At 30.7% G+C, this 27,259-nt stretch overlaps 2 protein-coding genes and 1 long non-coding RNA gene across 5 annotated transcripts in view; 2 read left to right on the forward strand and 1 right to left on the reverse strand.

Annotated features, from left to right (window-relative positions):
* The window catches only part of LOC145328072 (uncharacterized), a 296,033-nt gene that overhangs the window by 99,076 nt on the left and 169,698 nt on the right, over nucleotides 1–27,259 (forward strand). The window lies entirely within an intron of this gene.
* LOC145327696 (uncharacterized) overlaps nucleotides 7,534–27,259 on the reverse strand; it is a 51,524-nt gene continuing 31,798 nt past the window's right edge. Inside the window, exon 7 of the mRNA XM_080171251.1 lies at nucleotides 7,534–8,113. Coding sequence (XP_080027377.1) covers nucleotides 8,017–8,113 — 97 coding nt within the window. The 3' untranslated portion in view covers nucleotides 7,534–8,016. The remainder of the gene's footprint in view (nucleotides 8,114–27,259) is intronic.
* LOC145328068 (uncharacterized) lies at nucleotides 16,310–21,605 on the forward strand. The gene is made up of 2 exons (XR_013882318.1): nucleotides 16,310–17,456; nucleotides 17,993–21,605. It is a non-coding gene; the product is annotated as an uncharacterized LOC145328068 (long non-coding RNA).

Here is a 27,259-nt window from a genome sequence, read left to right on the forward strand (position 1 = left end):
GTTGGTCTTTGAGGCTGATTGCCTTATTGAAGCCAAACATAGGCTGTCGCTTTAAGGCTTGGAATTTCTTTGGTCTTCTAGATGATGTAGCAATAACTGCGGCTTACAGTTAGGTCTATAACTAAGACATAGGGCTCTGAAGCTGCACGCCAGCTGCATGTAAGCCTAAGTGAAATCAAAATTCAGCTAGATGTGTGAACCTAACCTTGTTTACTTTAAATTTGAGGCTTATGCGCGGCTGCCGAGCTCTGGTGAGATCTATGTAAACTGCGCGGCTGATAGTGGCTGTAGCTAAGTTTGCCAAGCTCTACTAACAAGTGTTCATATAAGTTATTGGAAAACCAAACAGTTATGTGTTAACATGTCAGGGCTACATTCCTTGTCAGTCTTTAAATTTCTAAAACTATTGCCTGTAACTCGGAAAACATGGATATTAGTCGCTTGGGTTGTGTTCTGGTTGGCATTTTACATTAGTTCCACAGTTTATCAAATATTTCACCAAACTGCCTATTTTGATACATCAAAACTAAAACCTCTGGTTAGAATTGGGAGATATGTTATTGTTTATGTTATCTATCTGAAGACAACTTTAGCAATACTAATCTGCAATTATACTGCAAGGAAACTTAAATTAGAAATAGATAAAGTTTGCAGACTGTTATTTAAAAATTAAAACATCTTGGGGCTAAATGAACTGGTTTAAACTATAATTGTACATTCTATATCCGCGGAAAGCTGTTTATAATACTTTTTGTTTGATTTAGGGATAATAGACCAACCAATGATTACTCACGCAAAATTTCAGATCGAAATTCGAATTCCAAGTGCCATTTACTCATTGATTACGAGATAGTTGCATACTTCCTCCCCCCCCCCCCCCCCACCCTCCCTCCCTTTTGTATTAAATTTGTGGTTTAAACGTATAAAACCTCTTAACTTAAGTTTTGCAGGACAAATGGAATATTGTTTACTGAAAACCTACCATGGCCTCAAAGGAAATAATGTTATTTTCAAGTTTTAATTCATATTTAATAAAATTCCAAATTTTCTTTTTTTATTTTTAATAACTTTTTTTAATTTTGGGATTAAGTCAAACAGAGTGTGCTAAACACAACAAGTAAAACCGAGTGTGCAAATATTTTGTCAAGTAAAGCAGCGTATGCCAATATTCCCCCAAATGAAGCATGTTATAAAAAAAATGAAAAGCATTTTATATTAGAAAATTGTTCTTTATAGCTGCCTATCTGTTTGAAGCGTGCTTATTAGGTTACCAAGTGATAGAACAATTGATTTTTGACAAATTTACATTTGGTGAGCAAAAATTGACCCTAGGAGGACTTGTAAGTGCATACCTGGAACCTAAAAAAGACTTAAAAATTATTTTCTTTTTCTTTTTAATATAATAGCCTCTTTCGCCCCTAGCCTTAGGGGCTTTGCCCCAAGAGGTATAATTACATCTTCTATTACCTACCCAGCCGAAAAAATGCGAATTGATCGCAAATTTTTGCGAATATATGATGAATTCTCTAAATACGTAAAAAATCTTTTATAAATGGGGGAGGTTTTTTTTTTGTTTTTTGGGGGCCCAAAGAAAATGGCCCAAAACTACCACAGGACCAGTAGGTATATTCCCTCAAGAGACGAATCTGATCAGTTTAGTGGTTACCGAGATCCTTAGGGACAGACGGACAGACATCATTCTACTTTGTATTTTAGATTGGAGTTGGTTCATTGTATTTTACCTTGACACAAAAAAGATGGAAAAAAGACCCTTTTCAAATATTTATTATTTAGGACAAGTAAATAGTATCCTAGGAACTATCATGGCTATGGTAGTTTCATTGATGTTGATCACTCTTCTTGGTTCATCAGTTTCAAAATTTTTGGTGTACAAAATAGAATTAGAAAACCAAACATTTAGTCCACCCAAGGTTATAACCTTCAGCAATCAAATTCTCAATGAATATAAAGTACTAAAGAAAAGTTTATCTCCTCTGATATGTTTAACATTTTTTGGGGAAGGTAAGAATGAATTTTGTTTTGTTAAGTAAATTGGTTGTTTTATTATTGGTTTAAATAAAAATAAGGATGACAACATCCATAAGTAACAAAGCACAAAAAATATGGAGTGGAAAAACAGACAGTGTGAGTTATAGTGCAGATTCTCAGCCCTCGTAAAAATGAAAAAGAGAGAGAATATGCAAAATAGAAATTATAAAAATAAACTTTTTATATTTCAAAGCATGACTGACAAGCAGATGGACAAAACAATGTATATGTGGTATACTCCTTACTTTACCAGCTATAGTGTAGCTTCGCTTTCCAGCTCTAGGTCTATTTTGTTGATTTCCCCTTGAGCAAGGGGAGAAGCCGTGTAATCTATCCCCCAAATAAAGTTATTTGTTTGTTGTATATTTACTATGCTCATAACTGTATATTTGATTAATATTATTTGCTAGTCCCTCCCAATTGCAGGGAAGGGACTAGCCCTGCCTATATTTATGCTACACCTTGGCCATGTAATTCTGATTGATATGTATCCCGAATTCCGTGTTATTGATTTTATTGTGTAAGGTAGTTAGTATATTTAAGACCAGATTCAAATAAACAACTATTAAATTCTATCTGAGTTATATTGTTCAACACAGAGAAGCAAAGCTTCTCTATCAATTGAGATTGCCACATGTCTGCTCACACACCCGTAATTCCGGACTCCAGAGGCTGATATCCATAGCCTCTATTTTATAAAGATAAGAAGTGGATATGCCAGAGGAATTTCCACTAAAACTTTTAGCTGTCTATCTTTAATAGCAGCCGAGAAAAACACATTTACGAACTGACTGGCGGATGGACAGGCAAAGTAAATTAAAGAGAAGCTTTGCTACTAAAAATGTGTATAAACACAAATAAATGTTCGGGTATAGTCCCTTTTGTGGCAACTCACCATAAGGGGCGATTTTTCGTTTTTTTTCACGGTAGCTTTTCTCCAATTTCTTGCCCCTGCGGGGGGGCTCTAACCTAACCCAATATTAATTAACCTAACCTAAAATAACCATTTTAAAAACACGACGAATCGCCCATTAAGGTGAGTTGCCACGAAAGGGACTATTCCCAAATATTTATTTGTGTTTTTATACATTTTTCGTAGCGAACCTACTCTATTATTTACTTTGTCTGTCAATCCGCCAGTCACTTCCTAAATGTGTTTTTCTCAGCTGCTATTAAAAATAGACAGCTAATATAGTTATTGTTCAGGAATAGCCATGATCTTTTCTTTCTATCTGGCAATAATGTATTCTACTGAAAACATGCAGATCTCATTTGATCTTGGTCTTTTTGGTATTGCCGCTTGGTTTTTCCTGGCGTACATTTGTGTCATCATAGATGATTTACACACAGGATTTAAAAATATTTTGGTCAACACAAGGTAAATACATCTGCATAAATTTACATATTTGTATGAATAAACTTTGTTATTCCCTAATATTTTTCAGCCACCACTTACCCTAATTAGCATAAATCCTTTTGAAATATGATAAATTTTGACCAAACTTATTTTTAAAGTAATTGTTAAAACTTTTTTTCTGATTATATTAATTATATCTATAACTTACTTTTTAAGTTTACATTGCAGTTTTTATATAATATTAATAAATGTATTGGATTTGTGTTTTTTAAAAAAAACAGCTCTACAAATATCCAATTTTTATCTATAGAAAATAATATTCTTATATATTCTAATGTGGAAATTTATAGAGAAAAAGGGCATATGCGTTTTTTAATAATATATCAAGAAATATGGGCTACATTTCCTATAAAAAAGATACTTTTAAGGGGTCACACTATATGTAAACTCAATGATTTGTGATATGATTTGAAGAAAAGCTTTTCACACAAAGATGTGCACATTTTCTTGTAAAAAGAAAACTATATAGTTTTTAGTGCTCTCCTAAAATGGATAATATATAGAAAAAGAATATTACACAATTATTACATTTTTTTAGCATATAATTCTTGGTTAGTTTTTCACTAAAGGGTTGGCAAACAATCCATTTTTGTATAAGTAGCCTGTTTCTTTAGTGTGCCAGTGTTTTTAATCCAGTAACTTAAAATTCAAGCTGCAATCATATTTAAAAGAACCAATAACAATATTAGACTCTGTTGTCGGGTAAAGTTATATGTAGGTAAGGGTAGAATGTCACTCAAAAATCAGGCACGTGACAAAAAATAGGGGATTTTTTGGGGTTTACTTTCATCTCCCTCATTTTTAAGACGTCACTTGGCTAATTTTTGAGTGACTTTCTCCCCTTACTATATGTAGTGGTTACACCCTCTATTATTTTACTTTAATATTTGCTAGGAGCTATTTGTTATCTGGAGAATACTCAGAGGAACTTGAACACCTTGTATACAGGTTCAAAAATTATTTAATTTTGGCGGGTTTAAATTTAATTTCCCTGAACAAATCAATTGCTGCATTTCTCATTATTATGTCTTGACCAATGAACAGATGAAATAAATAGTCAGGTACAGTTTAAACAAGGATGACAATATCAATAAAAGCGAAGCACTGAAACGGTAGGACAAACGGACATTAACACTTGTATAGTGTCTGAACTGAATAATCAAAATATAAAAGCATAAGAGTCGAAGTAAATTTGTTGAAAAACTGCTTGAGACAGGATAATGTTTATGGACATACTTACATTTTTAGAACTTGATTATAATATTGTTCTTTGTTGTCCCAGGAATCAATATACAAAAAATCAGATCAAACAGATAATTAGATCACATAAAAATTTGTTGTTAAAAAAGAAGAAAAATCAACATGTATAAAATGGACGTACGGACATTTTGGTAATGATTATAGAGTTGCTACGCTATCTAAATCGTACCTAAGTACTACAGGAATCACCATGCAAAGATTGAAATCGATAGGACAATTCTAACATGCCTAAATTAACGAATAAAAGCTATCTGTCTCGGACGGACAGACGAACCGACCTACCCTAATTATAGAAAAGCTTTGCTTTTAAAAATAAAGTATATTTATGTGTTAAAACTATTGAAATAATATTACACTCAGTTGGCATATTTATATTATCAAAAAATAGTTCCATTATACTTTTAAACTTTTGATTCATTATATTTTGTTTTCGTGTTTTAGTCTGTTTTAGCGAAGCTACTCTATAATTCACTTTGTCATAGAAGTGATTTGTGTTGGTTGCTATTAGAAATAAACAGCTGGAATTTATATTTACTATAACATATATGCATCTCGTCTAAGGGTTATGCTTTAAAAGATGTAAAAATGTTAGTTTCAAAGGTTTCGTGATTTTTTTTAGAGTTTTTGCATATATTCTCTCTTTTTATTGTTTTAAGAGCTGAACCTTTGTTAAATAACTCACTTTGTCTGTTAGTCCATTCCACGATTTTTTTGTGCTTCGCTACTTATGGATGTTGTCATCCTTGCTTAAATTTATTTTTTTTTCAGAATGGAACAAGAAGATGGGCCAAGTGCCATGGGTTTATTTACTGTCAACATTTCTACAATTAGTGGAATATTTTCTACAGTAGTTACTTATCTTATAGCACTTTTACAGTTTCCATAATTATTTACTGTCAACATTTCTACAATTTATGCAATTATATCTACAGTAGTTACTTATCTTATAGCACTTTTACAGTTTCCATAATTATTTACTGTCAACATTTCTACAATCAGTGCAATTATATCTACAGTAGTTACTTATCTTATAACACTTTTACAGTTTCCATAATTATTTACTGTCAACATTTCTACAATTTATGCAATTATATCTACAGTAGTTACTTATCTTATAGCACTTTTACAGTTTCCATAATTATTTACTGTCAACATTTCTACAATCAGTGCAATTATATCTACAGTAGTTACTTATCTTATAACACTTTTACAGTTTCCATAATTATTTACTGTCAACATTTCTACAATTTATGCAATTATATCTACAGTAGTTACTTATCTTATAACACTTTTACAGTTTCCATAATTATTTACTGTAAACATTTTTACAATCAGTGGAATTATATCTACAATAGTTACTTATCTTATAACACTTTTACAGTTTCCATAATTATTTACTGTCAACATTTCTACAATCAGTGGAATTAAACAGTAACAAGCCCTTTTCACTCCACAGGGGGGAGCATAGGCCGCTGATAATTCGTCAGTGTTTCTGTAACAATGTGGCTTATGGATATGGGATAGGGTTGTCAGCCCTAAGCCCTATGATTGCGGTGTAAAGCGTCCATTTGCCATCAGACAACCAACCCTTTGATTGCAAGACCTTTGTCTGAGAAGTCCTAACTGTGCATGGTAGTGAGTTGCGCCAGTTTTGGGCCAAGGCATTCCCCCTACTCTAACTATTTATGTCGCGCACCTGACATAGCAGCAGTAGGAACCAATTTTAACGTCTTTAGTTATGACGCGGTGTCGGACCGAGATTCGAACCTATCACCTTCCCGACGACGAGCGGATGCGCTACGTGTTGAGCCACGGTCGCGGGTGGAATTATATCTATTATTATTATTACAGTTTCCATAATCATTTACTGTCAACATTTCTTCAATTAGTGGAATTATATCTACAGTAGTTTCTTATCTTATAGCACTTTTACAGTTTCATAATAATCATATCATTTGTATTACAGAATTGATTTTTTCTTATTAACAAACTTGGTATCAGTCCATCCCCTGTGATTTTTTCATGTTGTATTGACAATTTTGAAATGTTTGTCCAATGATGTTCATCAATTTTTATATGTGTTTAAATTGTCTTATTGTTTTTCTTACAGAGCAGTGAAGTACCCAGGGTTTTTATGCCAACAAAAAAAAAGCGGTTTTATAAAAACTCTGGGTACCCATGTAACTTACTACAGTCCAATGTCCCCTTCCTTTGCTATTATGGAAATATCTATCATTGTATTAGTACGGTAACTGTTTATATTTAAAATTCTAAAGTCAATTTTCAAACAAGTGGTTTTGTGATTTTCTCAATAAATAATTGTTTCTATAGAAACTGTAACTGAGCTAAACAAAGGAATAATTTAATCACGCAACCTAGCTTCAAAAATTGCTTGCTTATAGTAGTAAGTTGTGTATGAGAATGTCCACTAAGATCTCAGTAACAGCTGGACCAATAATTCAACACTTTCCACGGAAGACTTTAATTTTTAAATGGGTAGTAGGAAAATGAATTTAGGAACTGCAACAGTTTTATTGATATTGGCTGCGGATGCTTCTGCAGCAATTGATATATTAAAACTTAGATATTATACTAGATTTTTATGTTAAAAGGGAAGTTTGAAGCGGGCTGGAATAACAATTCTTCCCTTCCATCCCTTTTACTCCATCCTCACCGGCTGCTGAGAAAGTAACAAGTACAAAAAAAATAACTTTATTACAACAGATAAACAACAATAACAATAACAATTAGGTTCATAATTAACAATAAAAAGACTAAAAACTTTAATAATGCTTTTAAAATTAGCTTTCAGATCGTATAAAACTTTTGATTAAAGTTAACTATATTTTAGTAATGAGGTATAATTTCATTTATATTTTAAATGGCAAGAAGTTCCACTTTGAGTGTTATATAATTCTAAATAACAAAAATATTTGACTAGAGTAAAAATTATAATACATAACATGTATGGCTTTGAAACTGATTAATGTCCGTTGGATTAGAACCGGTTCTGAGACATACTAAAAAAATCATGTATAGCATCGTATTACAGACAATTTTCCACGAATAGTAGAATAAAAACTATAAAACTATACTAGTAGTCCCTCGGGGCTAACAAAACTGATCTAAATCCTGTAATATTTCATTTCAAAATACGCGGAAGATTGTCTATAATACTATGTGATAAATAGCAATTTAGATTGACTTTAGAAGCCTAGAATATAAGAGTAATACTGAAAAAAATAACAATTATTAGCGTAGCTACTCTAACAATAAGGTATGTGTCAGTACTATTTGTTTCTTGAAGAATAAATATTATATGCATCAAGGATCATATCTGGAATTTTTTCTAACCATGCATATTCCTCCTTGAATACTGACATCGATCTGAAATTAAAAAAAGGATAAGACAATGGACGATTGCAAAAGGCAGAAACTTGTTTAGTACATTATTAAATAATCAGAACCGCATTTAACAATAACGTCAAAAATATCACTTAAAAATGTTTAATAATAATGCTATCATAATCAAACTTATTATTATTCCCATGCGGTTTCTCTTAAAGTGCCATTTCGAGCACCGAACCCCTTCACTTATCTCTATTTTCATTGTCCTCTCCCTCCCTGGTAGATAAACAATGTCAAATAAATAAACCTTAGCATTTTTTCATCTGTATGCAATAAAATGCAAGGTTTTTTTTGTTTCAAGCATTTGTTTGTATATATTTTTCTATCTATCTACTTACCTATCTATTTTACTACCTATCTATCTAAAGGGTGAGCAAAAAAAAATGCGTACCTTTTTAAAATTGAAATTGCGCGGCTTGTGTTAATAGTAGAAAAATGTTATGCATATCGTTAGAACCACTATGAAGTCTATTTTTAGGAAATATAACTACGATTCCTGTGCTACGCATGATTTAGGAGCTACTTGTTAAAATGTCCCAACTGACTTAAAACTTGACTTGCGAGTAAATTTTGGGACATTTTACCATCTGGCTCCCAAATTATGCGTAGCACAGAAACCGTTCAAATATTTCCAAAAAATACAGTTCATAGCGGTTCTAACGGTATGCGTAACATTTTTCTACTATCAACACAAGCTGCGCAATTTGAAATTAAAAAATGTAGGCATCTCTTTTTGCAAAATATCTTCTCTAATTTTTAGTTATATTTTAAAATTTACTCGCAAGTCAAGTTTTACATCAGTTGGGACATTTTAACACGTAGCTCCCTAACTATAAGTAGCAGAGGAAGTGTTCTTATATTTCCAAAAAATAGACTTCATAGCGGTTCTAACGATATGCATAACATTTTTCTACCATTAACACAAGCCGTGAAATTTGAATTTTAAAAAGGTACGCATTTTTTTTTGCTCACCCTTTATTAATGTATTTATCAATCTACATTTACTTCATTCTTCCCAAGAAATAAAATCATGATAATTTTACCAAAAGTAAAATATATAATAGGTATTTCTCGCATCGTATTATAAACAGCTTTCCGCGGATATAAAATGTGAAATGTCCAATTATAAGATTAAATCCAGTATTTTTAGCCCCGAGATTCCGAAAGCTATATATATATATATATATATATATTGCAGTATAAAATTTGCTTCGGATATTAATTCGGATAACTAATTTATTTGCATCCACTTTGTTACTTTGTTTTGTTTGTTTTTTTCTTCACATCTTTAAATATCTTTTTGCTTTCCTACTTACGGATTTTGTCATCCTTTTTTAATTTACATTTCATAAGTTTATCGCATATGTTTTTTCTCCAAATCTTATCCTTATCCCCCTTGTCCATTGTTAAAAAGTATGAAGAAAAAAAAACAAAGTAATCTTGATACTTGTATTGGATTTTATCAGTTTTAAATACTTCCGTACAAAAATAGGGATAATGCTTCTAAAAAACTGATTCCCTTTGAAATTGAACAAGGTTTACAACATCCATAAAAGCATAGCCTTCCAAATCAGAAAATGAGAGAAAAGGAAGAAAATAAACGACGTATTTATAAGTTTGAAGAAAAGAATAAAACAAATCTATCCTAAAGCTATTTGAATGCTTGATAGGGACATAATTACATTTTAAGCTTTCTTTATAAGGGCTGTTTTTCTCTCAACATTATACCTAATGATTATAGGAATCCAAGTGAAATATTGTTTTAAAAAATCACATGTTTAAAATGAACATTTATTTTTATGGAAATGATTAGAAAATTGCACGGTTTCTATAGTACCTATCTGGTACAAAAACTATTATGCAATGTTTATAATCGATAGAACAATTCATAAATTAACAATAAGATCCATCTGTAATTGAATACCCTAAAAGTAAAAAATCCTTGCTTTCAAAAAGTGTTGACTTTACTTTCAATATGCTTTAACATTTAGAAAAATAAGAAGTCGAAAATTTAGTTTAACTTTTACTAATTTCCATCTGTGTACCATTTCCTGATTTTAGGTAAGAATTGACAACATCTAATTGTCTAAAATAGTATTTCAAAAGAAGTTTACTATCGCAGTGTCACAGTATGTTTCTTTCAATTACAGGCTGCTAGCATTATGTTATATTATTATGCATTTTTGACATTAGAACCATAAGAAACAGTGTAATGTATTTTCTCGTATTTATTCGAATCCGGTGGATAGGAACCGGTTCTCATCCATACGAAAAAACTATTTCTCGTATTTATTCGGCACCACGGGGCTAAAAAAACTAGTTTTAATCTTATAATTGTACATTCTATATCCGCGGAAAGCCGTTTATAATACGATATGAGAAATAACTAGTAAAGTATACACAAGTCTGTATTATTTTGTCATTGTTTCAAATCTGTTTCACGTATTATCATTTGATTTAAATACTTTCTAAGAAAAACAAGGGTGTATGTTTCCGAAGCTATGAAAATAAACCATATCAAATAAAATATGCAATTAAAACTAGCTTTTTGGAATTAATAATATTGACAAGAATCATCTATGAAAACGATGCTTATCATATTGCATAGTCGGACATACACTGAATGTTGTAAGCCTCGCTTTAGATAATGAGTAGGAATGCCAAAATATTTATATGATAAACATATATAACTTTCATTATCAGAATAGCTTTAAATGAGAGAAAGTGGTTGATATTAGTAATGTGATGTCTTCCATCTGTTTTTCCGTCAGAAGCTCAAGATTTTGGTAACTGCTGAACTGATTAAGCAGTGATACTCAGGGATTAAACTCACTGGTCATGTGATGGTTTGAAGCTATTTTCCTGAAGGGTTGTTCAACAACTTTCCCAACAAAAATCCCCCAACATCATATCCCCATCTGGGGGGAAGTCCTAGAGGCTAAAGGCGAAGCCACTAGTATAAAAAAAATTATAATTAGCTCTGATAAATTCTACTTCAATGGAGTTTACATAGAATTGAAAGTTTTTGTAAATGCAAACAAATTACAGAGTATCAAACCACAATTCATATTTCTGTGAAAAAATATACAGTACAAAATTTAAATAATAATTAACCTATGATTTAGATTCTAGAGATATATAATGGTTCACTTTTGCCAGGAAGTTGTCTGGATTATAAATCTAAACTTTTATATTTATTGTTCATATAAAATTTTTAATTGAAAGTCATGAATTATAGAGTATCTGCTCTGCCACAAAGTGTATTGTATCAAACCACAATTAATTATATTTCTGTAAAAAAATTTACAGTACAAAATTTGAATAATAATTAATCTGTGATTTAGATTCTAGAGTTATATGAGAGTCTTTGAAATCAGCTAATAGTTTCAAAAATATAAACAAGGCCAAGTCCCTACAAAAGAACAGAAAGCAATTTTCTAGCAGACGAAAAGGGCCTCCACCACTTGGGCCAGGTAGTTGTCTGGATTATACATTAAGAGATTTAAGTTTTCCGGAATTTTAATGTAGGGAGGAGATCTAAAATCTGCATCAAATTTTAATGATTTTTTTATAAAATTCATTTTTTGTATAATTCTTTATCTAAAAGCGGAAATGCAAATTAAGTTAATTAATTTTGGCATCCGTGATTGGTGGATTTAAAAAATCTGCGCTCTGATTGGATGTCGTACATCATTCAACCAATTAGAGCGCAGGTAGTTTAAAATCCAACTATCCTATTGGTCAAAATTAATTAACTTAAAATGTATTTCCGCTTTTAGATAAAGAATTATACAAAAAGCGAATTTTATAAAAAATCCTTAAAATTTGATGCAGATTTCAAATCTACAACCTACATAAAAATTCCGGAAAACTTATATCTCTTATTATACATCTATAGTTATATATTTAATGTTTACATAAAAGTTATTGCAAATACTTACAAAATGAATTATATAGTATCTGCTCTGCCACAAAGTATATTGTATCAAACCGTAATTATATTTCTGTGAAAAAAGACAGTACAAAATTATAAATTTGAATACTTATTAATAAGTGATTTAGATTCTAGAGTTATAAAAGAGCGTCACAAAATTTTTTGAAAGTAATATATTTGTATATGTCTATGTGTGGTATCCACCTTGGTTAAATGGCAGACACCCGAGTTCAAATGACTACGGCAGTGCGAACAGACGTGGACACATATATTATAGAGAAGCTACGCTTCTATGGCAATCACTAAATAATAAACAGAGTCTATTCAGATGTTACTTTATTCAGGGTCTAAGGTTTACTAAAGATGTACAACATAATATAAATACATATGGATTAGGAATAGAGATAGTTAAAGGTAAATCATACAAGTAAAACATAGATAGTTGCAATGGTTAGGTAGATGGCTATCCCTGTCCGGGGGAGGCAGGATAGCCCATGGAACAGCACAATAGGTAGATAAGAATAGAGGGGTTGAGTGGTAGGTCTGGGTACTAAAAGGGAAGGTTTGATGATTACTGTGACAACAACAGTCTGTGTGGGTGGTGAATCTATCGGGTGAAGGAAGGCTTAGAACCTTTATCCTCAGGGCTGAGGTGGTGCTGATAACCTGGTGGTTGAAGGGGAAGGTTCCAGTGCTTAAGAAGGGAGAGGGAGGGGTCACACCCCTCCCTCCACTTGCAGGACAACTGAGAGATGAAATCAATACCGTTATCTTATACCCTAGTAATCCCAATCCGTGTAAGTAAGCAGTTAACATTTTTTTTGGCTTACTTAAATGTGCCATTGTGCCATTTTTGTGGTAAATTACTGATAAGCCATAAAAATACTAATTGCTTACTTATATCAGCATTCAACAACAATTTGGTCTGACTTGTGAGTTAAAAGAGGGTGGAGTAAATAAATACTCAGTCATTTATAGTAAAAGTGGCTTATATAAGTTGAATTGAAGAAAAAGGAGGAGGAGTAATAATTAATCCCTTCCTTCCTGTAAGCAGTTTATGAACAAAATGGAAGATTTGGCTGATGTAAGCCAAATAAGCATAAATTTTGATTGATTGCTTATAAGTAATTTATCCAAAAATTGTTTGATTTGGTATATAAGCCAAATAAGCAAAAATTTTGATTGATTACTTATAAGTAATTTATGAAAAAATTGCATGATTTGGTATATAAGCCAAATAAGTATTTATTGTGATTAATTGCATATAAGAAATTTATAACAAAAATTGCATAATTTGGTATATAAGCCAAATAAGCCAAAGTTTTCATTGATTGCTTATAAGTAATTTATCAAAAAAATGCATGATTTGGTATATAAGCCAAATAAGCATTTATTGTGATTGATTGCTTATAAGTAATTTATCAAAAAATAGCATGATTTGGTATGTAAGCCAAATAAGCATTTGTTGTGATTGATTGCTTGTAAGTAATTTATGAAAAAATTGCATGATTTGATATATAAGCCAAATAAGCATTTATTGTGATTGATTGCTTATAAGTAATTTACCAAAAAATTGCATGATTTTGTTTATAAGCCAAATAAGCCAAAACTTTCATTGATTGCTTATTAGTAATTTATCAAAAAATAGCATGATTTGGTATGTAAGCCAAGTAAGCATTTATTGTGATTGATTGCTTTTAAGTAATTTACCAAAAAATTGCATGATTTTGTATATAAGCCAAATAAGTCAAAACTTTCATTGATTGCTTATAAGTAATTTATCAAAAAATAGCATGATTTGGTATGTAAGCCAAATAAGCATTTATTGTGATTGATTGCTTGTAAGTAATTTATGAAAAAATTGCATGATTTTATATATAAGCCAACTAAGCCAAAACTTTCATTGATTGCTTATAAGTAATTTATCAAAAAAATGCATGATTTGGTATAAAAGCCAAATAAGCATTTATTGTGATTGATTGCTTATAAGTAATTTACCAAAAAAATGCATGATTTTGTTTATAAGCCAAATAAGCCTAAACTTTCATTGATTGCTTATAAGTAATTTATCAAAAAATAGCATGATTTGGTATGTAAGCCAAGTAAGCATTTATTGTTATTGATTGCTTGTAAGTAATTTATGAAAAAATTGCATGATTTTATATATAAGCCAACTAAGCCAAAACTTTAATTGATTGCTTATAAGTAATTTACCAAAAAAATACATGATTTGGTATACAAGCCAAATAAGCAAAATTTTTTATTGATTGCTTATAAGTAATTTATCAAAAAAATGCATGATTTGGTATATAAGCCAAATAAGTAAAATTTTTTATTGATTGCTTATAATTAATTTATCAAAAAAATGCATAATTTGGTATATAAGCCAAATAAGCCAAAATTTTCATTGATTGCTTATAAGTAATTTATCAAAAAATTGCATGATTTGGTATATAAGCCAACTAAGCTAAAACTTTCATTGATTGCTTATAAGTGATTTATCAAAAAATAGCATGATTTGGTATATAAGCCAAATAAGCAAAATCTTTCATTGATTGCTTATAAATTACTATCTAAACTATCAAAATAATAAATAAACTATCTAAATATAAAATCTATCAAAACTAATTAAAAATTAATTCTTTACAATATATCAATGAATTAAAGGAACCATGCAAGAAATATACCGCTTCAACTGCTGAAAGACTGCCAAGAATAGACCCAATATCCAAAATTTGAAGCCTCCAGCTTCAAAAACAAAAAAGTTATAGACATGTTGAATCACATTTTTAGTACTATGAAAATTTTGAAAGTTTTTGATTGCTAATAATAGAATTTTCATTATTAAAATACATCGCCTAGAAAGCAAACTATAAGCTTATTTTTGGCAGAAACTTAGGATACCAGTAACTGATAACATTTATCCAATAAAAACACTCTTCTTTATAGTCAAAATCATTCAAAAAAATTCAGTTTATATTGCATTGTATTGAGAGTACTGTAGCGTGAGAATGCCAGCCTCTGGGATTTCCAGTCAATCAGAAGCCTGAGTGTACGCTAACTCTGCTGAACAACCAATCACAGCTGAGCATCTGAATTACTTACATTAGTTTAATTTTTTCCCGCTATGATTTTACGCTTTCAAACGCAATTCAAACCGAATTTTTAAAAGACATTTTGACTATAAAATGGGGCGTTTTATTGCAATAATATTGAAATTTTCTTTTAGTACATTGAAAATCTTTCAAAATTTCCATTGTACTAAAAGAATCATTTTGAAATGTCTGTAACTTTTTTGTTATTGAAGCTGGAGGCTTCAAATTTTGGGTATTGGGTCTACTCGTGGCAGGCTTTAAGCAGTTAAAGCGCGGTATTTCTTGCAGGGTTCCTTTAACATAAAAAAGTTTCATGTCTGTTACACATTAAAACACATAAAAGTCAGCTGTAGAGGGCTAAATCTTTAAAAACACAAATTAATGTTTATGCAATACAACAAATTTATCTTTATCACATTTATAAATATGGTTATTCAAATTTATTTTTTAAACTATTTTTAAAGAGTATGTATCTTTAATGTGTATAGTTTTCATTCTTTTCATTTTAATTAAATAAAAGTTATTCTATTATATTGGAAATAAGTCACTTTGTGATAACACTATATTTAAAATCTAAAAATTACTAGCTTTGTCATTGGTTAATGCTGATTCCTCATAGTTTTTATGTTAATTCAAAGATATAATCCTAATAAAAATTGATGTGGGCTATTATTCTCATTTTAAGCTCTGCAGTTTGATTCTACAGGTGTCGGAGTATATTTTTGATATACCTTTCAACAGTTGAGGTTTGATTTAAAAAATTTATTTTCTTGAAAATAACAACTTAAAATGGCTATTAAAATATTCTACCAATTACACTAAAAATTTCATTTAAAATTCCTTCATTTAAAACAAATAACCAATTTTTTACCTTAAAAATTGCTCATGTTTTCAATTCTCACCCCTCATTTATTTCTATGGACAGATGGACAGATTAAGATATAAACTCATAATCTTTCTATAATTTGTAGGTAATTAAATGTTTTTATAAATTAAATTCAAATTTATTTGTCTTTATAGTTTTTGTTGTCAAATAAAAAGGTTTTTTTTTTCTTTGTACTTTAAGCTACATCATTAAAAAATATTCTTTTACTGCAAAAGCATTTTAATCATGAACTGTGAAAAAAGGAGTAACAAGGAGTAACAAGTGATTAAATTCTCCCCTCCTTATTCTTGTGTTTGAACAATTTGACCGCCCGCTGTACACAGTCACACGCACACTATACATTACTGTATAATTTTTTTTTGGCGGGAGTATTGTTGTGCAAGTAAAACAATTATATATATTTCTATTCATTTTATATTTTATTATTATATATTCACTATGTCTAACAACCACGAACTTTTGATAAAAAACCTTACTGATAGACTTAATAATAGAACCAGTGAATTAAAAACTCTTCAAACAGACTTTAATAAGTTAAAAAGTGATTTTTATCATTCTGACCGACAGCGGATAATTTGCGACAATGCTCGTGAGCAGTATTGTCGCAATTGGTCTCTCCGTTTTTTTGGCCTTAATGTTGACCAGGGCGACATTGACGATCTCGGCCTTGATGTGGCATGCATGGTGACGGTTTTCAACCGTATTGTGAAGCCTGTGTTGAAGCATGCTGATAAAAAGATCCTTCCCGCTGTTCCAGCATGGTTTGATGTGCTGGAAAATGGTCATTTTGTGGGGAAAGCACAAAAAAGTAAAAAAAATCCTTCTGTGTATTTACCTAAACCTATTATCATACGATTTACAAAAAGATGGCAGCGTAACCTGTTCTTGCGTCTAAAAAAGGACTATATGCCTAGCCCAACTGAATTAGAGATGGAAGCAGGTGTAGAAAGGTTCTCTGCCACTGCTGACTTGACTACACGCAACTACAAATTTGTGAAACTGCTTGGTGACGATGCTAGGGTCGATAAAGTTTGGACCCTTGATGGCCAGATAAAATTTACTCTAGTCCAGGACCTGCAAAAGAAGAAGTATGTACATACAGTTCCATGTATTTTGGACCCTGTAGATACCATACTTGACACAGCTGTTAAAACTCTGAGAAGTTTCAGGCGCAAGGCATTTCCCTCAGACGATCAGATACCATCATCATATGTGGCAGCAGTAGCGGCCCCCGCCCCTCCATCATCACAGGGTGTCCGGGAGAAGCCGCAGCACCAGCACCAGAGGCGAACCAACAGCAGTACCAGAGCTGTCCTGCTTGATGGCCCTTCGCCAGCTGTCCTGGAGGCCAGAAGGCAGAGAGATCTTTTGAATGAGGACGTTGATGTAGATTTTGATAATCAAGAGGTATAATGTAGAATTTCATCATTCTAAGAATATCTAAACTTTACCTTTCTGTGTTTTAATTTCATAATTTTCATATTTACTTTTTATCGTTTGAAATAACTAAATCCTTAATTGTTATATATAAGCCGTTTATAATACGATGCGAGAAATAACTAATAATAATTAATACAAACAGACAGACTTCCTACTTTCGTGTATGATGTATTATTTAATTTTAAATGTAAACTAGAAACTTTTAACGAAACCACGGATATTGGTATAATGGATTTAATAAATGTTTTTTTTTTCTTCAGCTTTAAAAACATAAATTACACGCAATAGATATTGATTTAAACTTTATTTTCTGTCTAAAGATTGTAGAATAGAATTAAATTTTTTAAAATAAAACCAAATATGCACTTAAACAATACTTCGTCTTTTTATCATTCAGTTTTTTTTTGTAATGTTTTACCTTTTCTTTTTATTGTATATATATCAGGGCAATAGTCGTCCCCTGTCCCTGATTAATTCTTGTACTAAAATATGTTTATTTTCAGGTTTCCCCTCCCGTGCGCAGCTTCTCTCCCCTTTTTACAACTATGAACCAGGATAATGTGGATTTATTGAGTACTGAAAACCTTTCACGTTCATTTAACTTCAACTTTAAAGAAATTTTTAATTCAAGTATTGATGTAGGATTAAATAATAATTTTCATGATTCACCCTACAGGGATATTGATATTCTTTCTAATTACTATAGTCTTGAAGAATTTATTGAAAGCAATCAAAATCAAACCAACCTTTCTCTCTTTAGTTTAAATATACAAAGCTTGGCTTCTAAATTTAATGAATTCTCAGATTTTCATAATTTATTAGTAACTAGTAAATGTAAATTTGACATAATGGCACTTCAAGAAACATTTTCTATAGTTGATCCAAACTTGTTTAGCTTACATGGATATAATTTACAGTATAAAACAAGAACGATACATAAGGGTGGGGGCATAGCTTTCTATGTCTCTACTGACCTACAATTTCAAGTTCTCGAGGAACTTTCAATATTCCAAGAGAAAATTTTTGAATCTTTATTTATTAAAGTAAATGTTTCTGAAAAAAATAGTTTTATACTAGGAAATATTTATCGTTCACCATCTACAAATAATGGATCAACTCCTTCAGAGCAATTTAATTCATTTTTAGACATTTTAAGTAACATTTTAGATCAATTATCAACACTTAATCAAAAAGTCTACCTGGTTGGTGACTTTAATTGTGATTTAATTCGATTTAAGGACCATCCTAAAACCTTAGAGTTCATAGATAAATTATTTGCATGTGGATTTATCCAACTTATAAACCATCCAACTAGAATATCACAAAATAGAGCAACACTTATAGATCATTGTTGGACAAACTATATAAGTAATGAATACAAATCAGGAATATTAACAATGTATTTAAGTGATCATTTTCCTATTTTTCATATTTTATCTTCTAAGAAAAAACGCCCAATTCCAAAAACTTTTAAATATAGAGATTACTCTGAAGCTAATATAAATTCCTTTAAATCTTTACTCTCTCAATTAAGCTTTGCTGATGTTATTCAAGAAAATGATGCAAATTTAAGTTATGATTTGTTTCATAACAAATTCTTCGATCTTTTTAACATTGTTTTTGAAGAGAAAGAAAAAAGGTTTAATCGTAATGTACACAAAATTGAACCTTGGATGTCTCTTGGTCTTTTAACTTCAAGATTAAGAAAAGATGAATTGTCTAAAATTTATTCTAAAAGCCGAACCATTGAAGATCATGATATTTACAAAACTTATAAAAATTTATATAACAAACTCTTGAAAAAAATGAAAAAATTATATTATCAGCAAGAAATTCAAAAACACCAAGGTGATTTAAAAAATGTTTGGCAGACTATTAGAGAAGCTGCAGGTATTAAAACTAAAACTTCTAGTTTACCTTCCAATCTAAATATCAATGGTAACATTGTAAAAGATAATAAACTCATAGCAGAAGAGTTTAATAAGCATTTTTCTTCAATAGCTGATAAAATTAAAGAAACTATAACTCCTACAGATAAGCCTCCAGATGATTACATTGAGCCACTAAATTTAAACTTTCAAATACCCCGAATTACCCCTAATCAAGTCATTGAAGCATTTAAGGATTTAAAAGATAAAAAAAGTTGTGATTATATGGATCTTTCATCCCATTTCATGAAAAACATCATAGAATTAATCTCTTCTCCCCTTTGTCATATTTTTAATAGATCTCTAGCAACAGGAATAGTACCCCAAAAATTAAAAATTTCTAAGGTACACCCTGTCTTTAAAAGTGGCTCTCTAGATGAAACAAATAATTATAGGCCTATCTCTTTAATTTCTCTCTTTGGTAAATTACTAGAAAAAATTGTATGTAATCATCTCAGTAGTTTTTTATTGTCTAATAACATAATAGACAAAAACCAATTTGGATTTCAAAAAAACCACTCAACAATCCATCCCATGATTCATTTACTTAATAAAATCACTGAGGCTATTAATAATAAGGAGTTTACCATTGGAATATTTTGTGATTTAACCAAAGCATTTGACATGGTTCCAATAAGATTGTTATTAAATAAATTAAGCAAAATAGGTATTAATGGAAACATTTTAACATGGTTCAAAAACTACTTGACTGAACGTCAACAATTTGTTCAAATAGGCCAAGACAAATCTTCCTTACTCATAGTTGATAGTGGTGTACCGCAAGGAAGTATTTTAGGCCCTATATTATTCTTGATCTTCTTTAATGATCTTCCAAGATCAACTTTACTATCTATGTTATTATTCTGTGATGACACAACTATCCTAGCTTCAGGAAAAAATCTTAATGATCTTGTCAATTTTGTAAATATTGAACTTCGAAAAATTTCTCAATGGTTTCGGGCTAATGGAATGTCTTTACATCCAGTTAAAACTAAATTTACTATTTTTCACACCCAAGGACAAAATATACCCTGGGACGATATCAACCTAGTTATAGATGAAAATGATCCTAATTGTTCAAATTACAATGATGCTCTAGTTAAAAAACTTGATTATGTTAATAATTCTAGTGATATTCCTGCCATTAAATTTCTTGGTATTTACTTTGATCCTAATTTAAATTTTAAATATCACATTGAACAATTGAGTCTAAAGCTCTCAAAAGCATTATTTATTCTTAGAAGATCAAAAAATATACTTGATAAAACATCAATGATTTCTTTATATCACTCACTTTTTCATAGCCATCTTGTATATGGAATTCTCATTTATTCTACTGCTGCCTCTGCCAACTTAAAACCAATTATAACTAAGCAAAAGATGGCCATTAGATGTATCATGAACTCTAAGTATAATGCTCACACTTCTCCATTGTTTAAAAGACTAAATATTTTACCATTTGATTTGCTTGTCAAATATTTTCAATTACAATTTATGCATAGTTACAAAATTAATAATTTACCAAGATCTTTTTTGAACACTTGGGAAACTAATGAAGAATTTAATGATAATTATCAATTAAGAAACAATCTTGATTTTAGAATTCCTAGATTTAGAATTGGGCTTTTAAAAAGATTGCCATACTGTAATTTTCCTATAATTTGGAATGATTTTGATTGCCAAATTATCAAAAATTTAGCCAGTAAAATTCAATTTAAAAATAAACTTAAAGTACATCTAATTGATTCTATTAATATTGAATGTTCAAGACTACTCTGCCCTGTATGCCATCTAAACCTTTAAAAATTTAATGTTTTTTTATTTTTTTCTTCATTTTTCATTTTTTTCTTTCAACTGAAAGGTTTTCAGTACTAAACTTTTTTTTCTTTTTTTAAAATACACAATTCAAGTGTATAAAGGGGGGAACTACAAAGCTGCACGCGGGAAAACGGGACCTGATATAAATGTACATATGTACATTTTTCTTGCTTCAGAAACCATAGAAGTTGCCTTTTTTTCAACAGCTAGAGACAACACCGCTCACGCGACATCTTAGCTGCCAATGTAACTGCAGAAGCAACACAAATATGATATTCTATAATTATAAATATACTTATGCTTATTTTATCGTATATTATTTTATTGTCTTTTTTTATATTGGAAAATAAATCTACTACTACTACTACTAATGACAAATTGCAGCATCTTAAAAATGCTTTTGTGGGGAGCTAAAAAGCATTTCACCTTTAAAACTCATTAAAGTACTTTTCGTAGACCTTTTTCTAAATTAACCCATTCATGACGAGCGCCACATTTATGGTCGCATTGAGCTGAAAATTTTAGGGAAGCTTTATTATGGTAAAAACAGAATTCCATTTTTTTTTTTGCTCTAGTGGCGTCCACAGGAAAGTTACAAATAAACCTGGTTCAGCGCGAGTAAAGAAACCTGCCAGGCATAGGTACTCATTTTTGGCGGTTTCCCCCGGTATTAAAACCCGGTTTCTTGGCCAAAAAAAAATAAAAATGTAATTTTTGAACGTCCAAAGTGAGTTGTAGAGTAGCTAATACTTTGATACGATCCGTAATTAAAAAATACATAACCTCATGTAATGTATAGAGCTACAAGTAAGATATGAAACAATTTATATCACATTTAGTGTTTTGGCTATAAGTGCCACCCTTTTCGGTTAAAAAAGCCCATTTGCTAGGAGTTTTAAAACGTTGATATCTATATGTTGACGGGTATCTTTACTCGTGCTGACCTGAACGATAAAACTTGCATGTATCTTTACTCGCACTTAGGCGGACCTATATAGCACGTAAAAAAACGATACAAAAATCATACAGTATGACCCACGAAAAAGTATTTTTTTAGGGTGTATAGCCCTTATTTTTTTATGTATCATCAAAAGTAGCATATGTCTGTGTTCTCTGTACATTTCCACACAAGCATATATAAAAATTTTAATTTTTTGCTTCATAAACACGGGAGATTTTTAGAGCTAAAGTTTTTAAAAAGTGACTTAGCAAAAAGTAACTTTTAACATTAAACAACTTTTTTACCAAAATTAAGGTAGAAATCCTTTTATTTTTGTTACTAGCAGAAACTTTGTGCAAAAATGAAATAAAAAATTTAGGGTTTAAGTTATAAGCATTTTTTAATACATATTTTTTGAGTCTTTTTGGCTTAATGATATTTTGAATAACAAACCTATAAGGAAAAATTGTTTTAGATTGAAAAACCAAATAAATCTTTATGAATTTAACAGGAAAATTGTTTTTGTTTCATAATCCTAACTTTAATAACAAAAAAGTTATAAAGAAAATAAAATTACAACATAATGATTTTTTAGTCTAAAAAGCTTAATTAAACCCCTATTAAGGGATTGAGATGTCAGAAAAGGGGGTGGAGCAACTGTCATAATTAATCCTTTTCATAAATAAGGGTAAGTAAATAGCTTGAAATTTGCAAATAATCAATTCATTTACTAGTATTTTTTGTCATTAAAAATTGATATTTTTTCATGGAATAAAAAAGAAATAATTAGTTAACTTGTTTTTCTTTGTATATCATTCTTCAGTTACAAGAAAGACATAATATAACCATTCAAAAATTCTAAGAAACCAAAAAAAATATTTTTCTCAATCACTTTTTCAAAACTTTAGCACTAAAAATCTCTGGTGTAAATGAAGATAAAATAAAATATTTTTATATATGCTTGTGTGAAAATTTACAGGACAATTGCTACTTTTAATGATACATTAAGAAATAAGGGCTCTACACCCTAAAAAATACTTTTTCATGAGTCATACTGTATAAAAAATAATAATTTGAATAAAAACAATTCACAAATGGATGTAGTTGCCAATAAACTTTAAATTTCACGAAAAAAATCAGCAACTTTACTACATAAACAAAAAAGTTAGGAGGGGTATTTTGAAATCATCTTGTTTTTCTTGGTTTTCAAATTTTGTTGAGCTATACCGGCAAACGGAAGTAAGCAAAATTGCCTGCTCCAGGGGGAAATGAAATCAGGGTAGTAGAGGGGGGATTCATACTGAGAATGATGCAATTAAGAAACTGGGAACTGGATTTTTTTGGTTTTTGGTAACCGGGCAATAAAAACCGGTTTGTCAATTATGGGTTAATATTGAAATTTTAAGATTTTTTTATACAATATAAAATAGTTATCTTGATTTTTCACATTTTTCACATAAAGCATTTTTTAAAACTATTTAAACTACTCTACTCTACTCTAAAATTTTGTTTTTTGGTATAAAAGCAGAAAATCATAACTTTATTGTTTTATTTTAAGCCACAATAATGGCAAACCTATCAAAATGCTTGTAAATTTAACCACAAATGTGAATATCTAGAAAAATACTAAATCTAAAACGATACAATGCAACATTTTTTTTTCTTTAACTATATAGATTTTTGTTTTTCTTTTAAAACTTAAACTTTACTATCTAACAATTTAAGTTACCGCAATTGTGGCTCAACACACAGCAAATCTGCTTGTCGCCAAGGAGGTGCAAGGTTCAAATTTCACGCCGATCCAGCAGCATAACTATAGACATTAAAAATGGTTCCTAATTCTGCTCTGTCAGGTGCTTTACATGAATAGTAAGAGCAGGGGGAATGCCTTGGCCCATAAACAGGTGCTACAACTTACTATCATGCACAGATAGGACTTCTCATACAAAGGTCATACAATTAAAGGGTTGGTTGTCTGATGGATATTACTTAACCTAATATCCTTGGTTGTTAGAGTATTGCATCCCATTATACATGGATGATGCTCTATATTCTCTAAAGGATCCCTTAAATCGAAGAGGAATCCCCCCTTACGAGGTAATGGTAATGGTAATCTATCTATATATTGAAGTAACAATTCATATATTTGTTTCTTCGTATATAAAAGTAACAGGATGTCTATATGAGAGTGTCAGTTTGTCTTTCAACACAATAGGATCTCTCTAACCTCTTATCCAGTATGGTTCTCCTATACAATGTAGCATCTCATAGGTCCCAGGAAGATGCTTTTTACCTTTCCTTTTAAGACCAAAAATTGAAAGTTAAAGTTGATTCACCCTTCCCCCCTCCCCTATGAGAGGCTTCTAGTAGAGTAACCACTAGCAAAAAACAAAATACGGGAGGGAAAGGAACCATGGGCTTTTTAATACACTACTCCCGAAAGTTTTATAATAACATTTTCTTGTTCTTTGGCTTGCCAACTTTGGAAACATTTATTGTGTTATTATTGGTTGGTTCATAAAGTTAAGTGTTCAAACATTTCAACCACTTATTATTCTACAGATGCATTAATTTTGTGTATCATCATTAGGGATATACAACAACAATTTATCGGCCCTTGTCTTATCCCTTTAGATTCCTGAACAAAATAGCATTAAATGAAATGATGAAGGGATACAAAAGGGATAAGACAATGAATGATGAATATATGTACATAACCAATGATGGCACAAAAAATTACTCCTTCTGTAGATTAAATTTAGTGGTTAAAATGTTTGAACACTCAACTAATCATACTTTAATTAAAAGTCCCAAAAGTTAATTGTTAAACCAACGAATGAGAAAATGTCATTATAAAACTTTGGGGACCAGTGTAATTAACAGCCAAATGTCTGCTCCCTCCCTGATAAAATTAAATGATACTGTCCTGCAAGATTCTTGGTTGAGTCATTTGCTGTCAGGGTTATCATTGTTTTAGCCTTCGATGCCAGCCTCGCTAATTAGATGAGGATAAGTACCCAAAGTAGGGAATGAGTACCTAAAGTCTATAACTACACTGTCCTAAGATAGAGGAGACAATGGGCTAATTATTACACTGGTCCCCAAAGTTTTATAATGTCATTATCTCATTCGTTGGTTTAACGACTTTGGGGACTTTTTATAGGAATATTACTTATAAGCAATCTTTATAAATTATTGCTTGTTTGGCTTATATATCAAATGATACTTTTTCTTCAATTCTTCTGAAATGAGCAACTTTTACTATAAATGTCTGAGGATAGGTCAGACAATATTGTTGTAGAATGCTGACACAAGTAAGCATTTTATATTTATATGGCTGATCAGTAATTTACCTAAAAATGGCACAATTGGGTGAACAATTTACTTTTTCATGTGTAAAATGGGGGGGAGAGATTACTAGGGAAAGATTTTACATAGATCAATTAAAGCGCAAAAATAATTTGGTTGCCTTTTTTTGCAATATCTGATCATACACGTATATATAAATATTTGTAAACGTTTAATGGTATGAGAGGGTGTGCAGCAAATAGATTAGAGGCGGGACAGTACGTTTCGGTCAGATTATAGTCAGCCAGCGCTGTTTAGTTTGGTTTTCGGTCAGCGCGGTACAGTACATTATGGACAGCCAGCGCTTGGTTTAGTTTAGTTTTGTTTGTGGAGGTAGAAAGTTTGTTGAAAGTGTGAATTGAATACAATGTTAATTAATTAATGTGAGATATCAAATAATAATCAATATATATGTATAATCTTTATGTAAACTGTGCATTATATTAAAGATAAATAATCAATGAAATAAAAATTATTTATTTATCTTTTTTTATGTAAAGTTTATAAATGCGCACTTATTTCAAACAAAAGTAAATTCTTAGTGAGATACAAAATAGAATCCAGAAATTTCGGCCCTCTCTGGGAATTGTCTTTCATCATAGCTGAAATAAATTTTTGTAAAGGTAATTCTTATATTATGTATCATGTATTTACAGCTATTATCTATATATATTGTTTATCTAAAGGAAAAATTGTCTGTAATGCGATTCTATACATAATTCAGTATGACTAAAAACCGGTTCTAATCCAGCGGACATTAATCGGTTTCAAAGCGTCTCTAGTCCTAAAAGTGTAGTTATGTCTTTAAACAGTATCATGCTTATTTAGTTCTGACACTCTACGCGTTGATTTTATGAATGTTTTCATCCTTGTTTTTCTGATATTTATCAGGGATCTAAAGGGATAAGACAATGACCGATAAATTGATGTACATATCCATTGATAATACACCAAATTAAAACTTACAACTAGATTATAATTAGAGGTTAACACGTTTGGACACTTAACTTAATCAACCAACTAATCAAAATTCATTAAAGTCCCCAAAGTTGTTAAGCCAATGAATAAGATAACTTTATTATAAAACTTTGGGGACAAGTGAAATAAACAGCCCAATGACCCCTCCCTCCTTGGATATTTCTACTCTCATTTTCTTTCTGTTCAATTTTATTATTGGCAGAATTAAGTTCATACCATTTTTCGTCAATTGTTCCATCCCTGTTTGTTTATATATACCAAGGGAGGGAGGGAACATTGCAATGTGTATCCTTATACTAAAGTAACAGGATGTCTGTGTGTCTGTACCGAAGGATCTCGCTAACCGCTTAACCGATCGGGTTCTCCTTCACAGGGTAGCTTCTCATAAGTCCCGGGAAGGTTTATAACTATTTTGGGGGAAATGACAAAAAAATCAAAAAATTTTCAAATTTAGAGGAGACTTCAACGTCAAATAAGGTGGTATCGTACATAAAAAATTAACTTTAACAAACAACAACATTTAAAGTGCCTAAAGAGGCCTCTAGGGGCGTAGCCGCTAGTAAATATGATAGGGGTATAGTATGACTAGTAAAATACTGTTCAGTATGGCTTCGAAACCGATTAATATTCGCTGGATTTAAACCAGTTCTAAGTCATACTGAAAAATCATTTATTGTATCGCATATTTTAATTTTTTCCATGCATTATTTTTAAAATATTTTTACTCTTACAATTGTACATTTTTAATTCCACGGGAA

This window comes from Acartia tonsa, chromosome 9 (genome assembly GCF_053477335.1).
Source record: "Acartia tonsa isolate MP-2025a chromosome 9, ASM5347733v1, whole genome shotgun sequence".
NCBI classification, from domain to species: Eukaryota; Metazoa; Arthropoda; class Copepoda; order Calanoida; family Acartiidae; genus Acartia; species Acartia tonsa.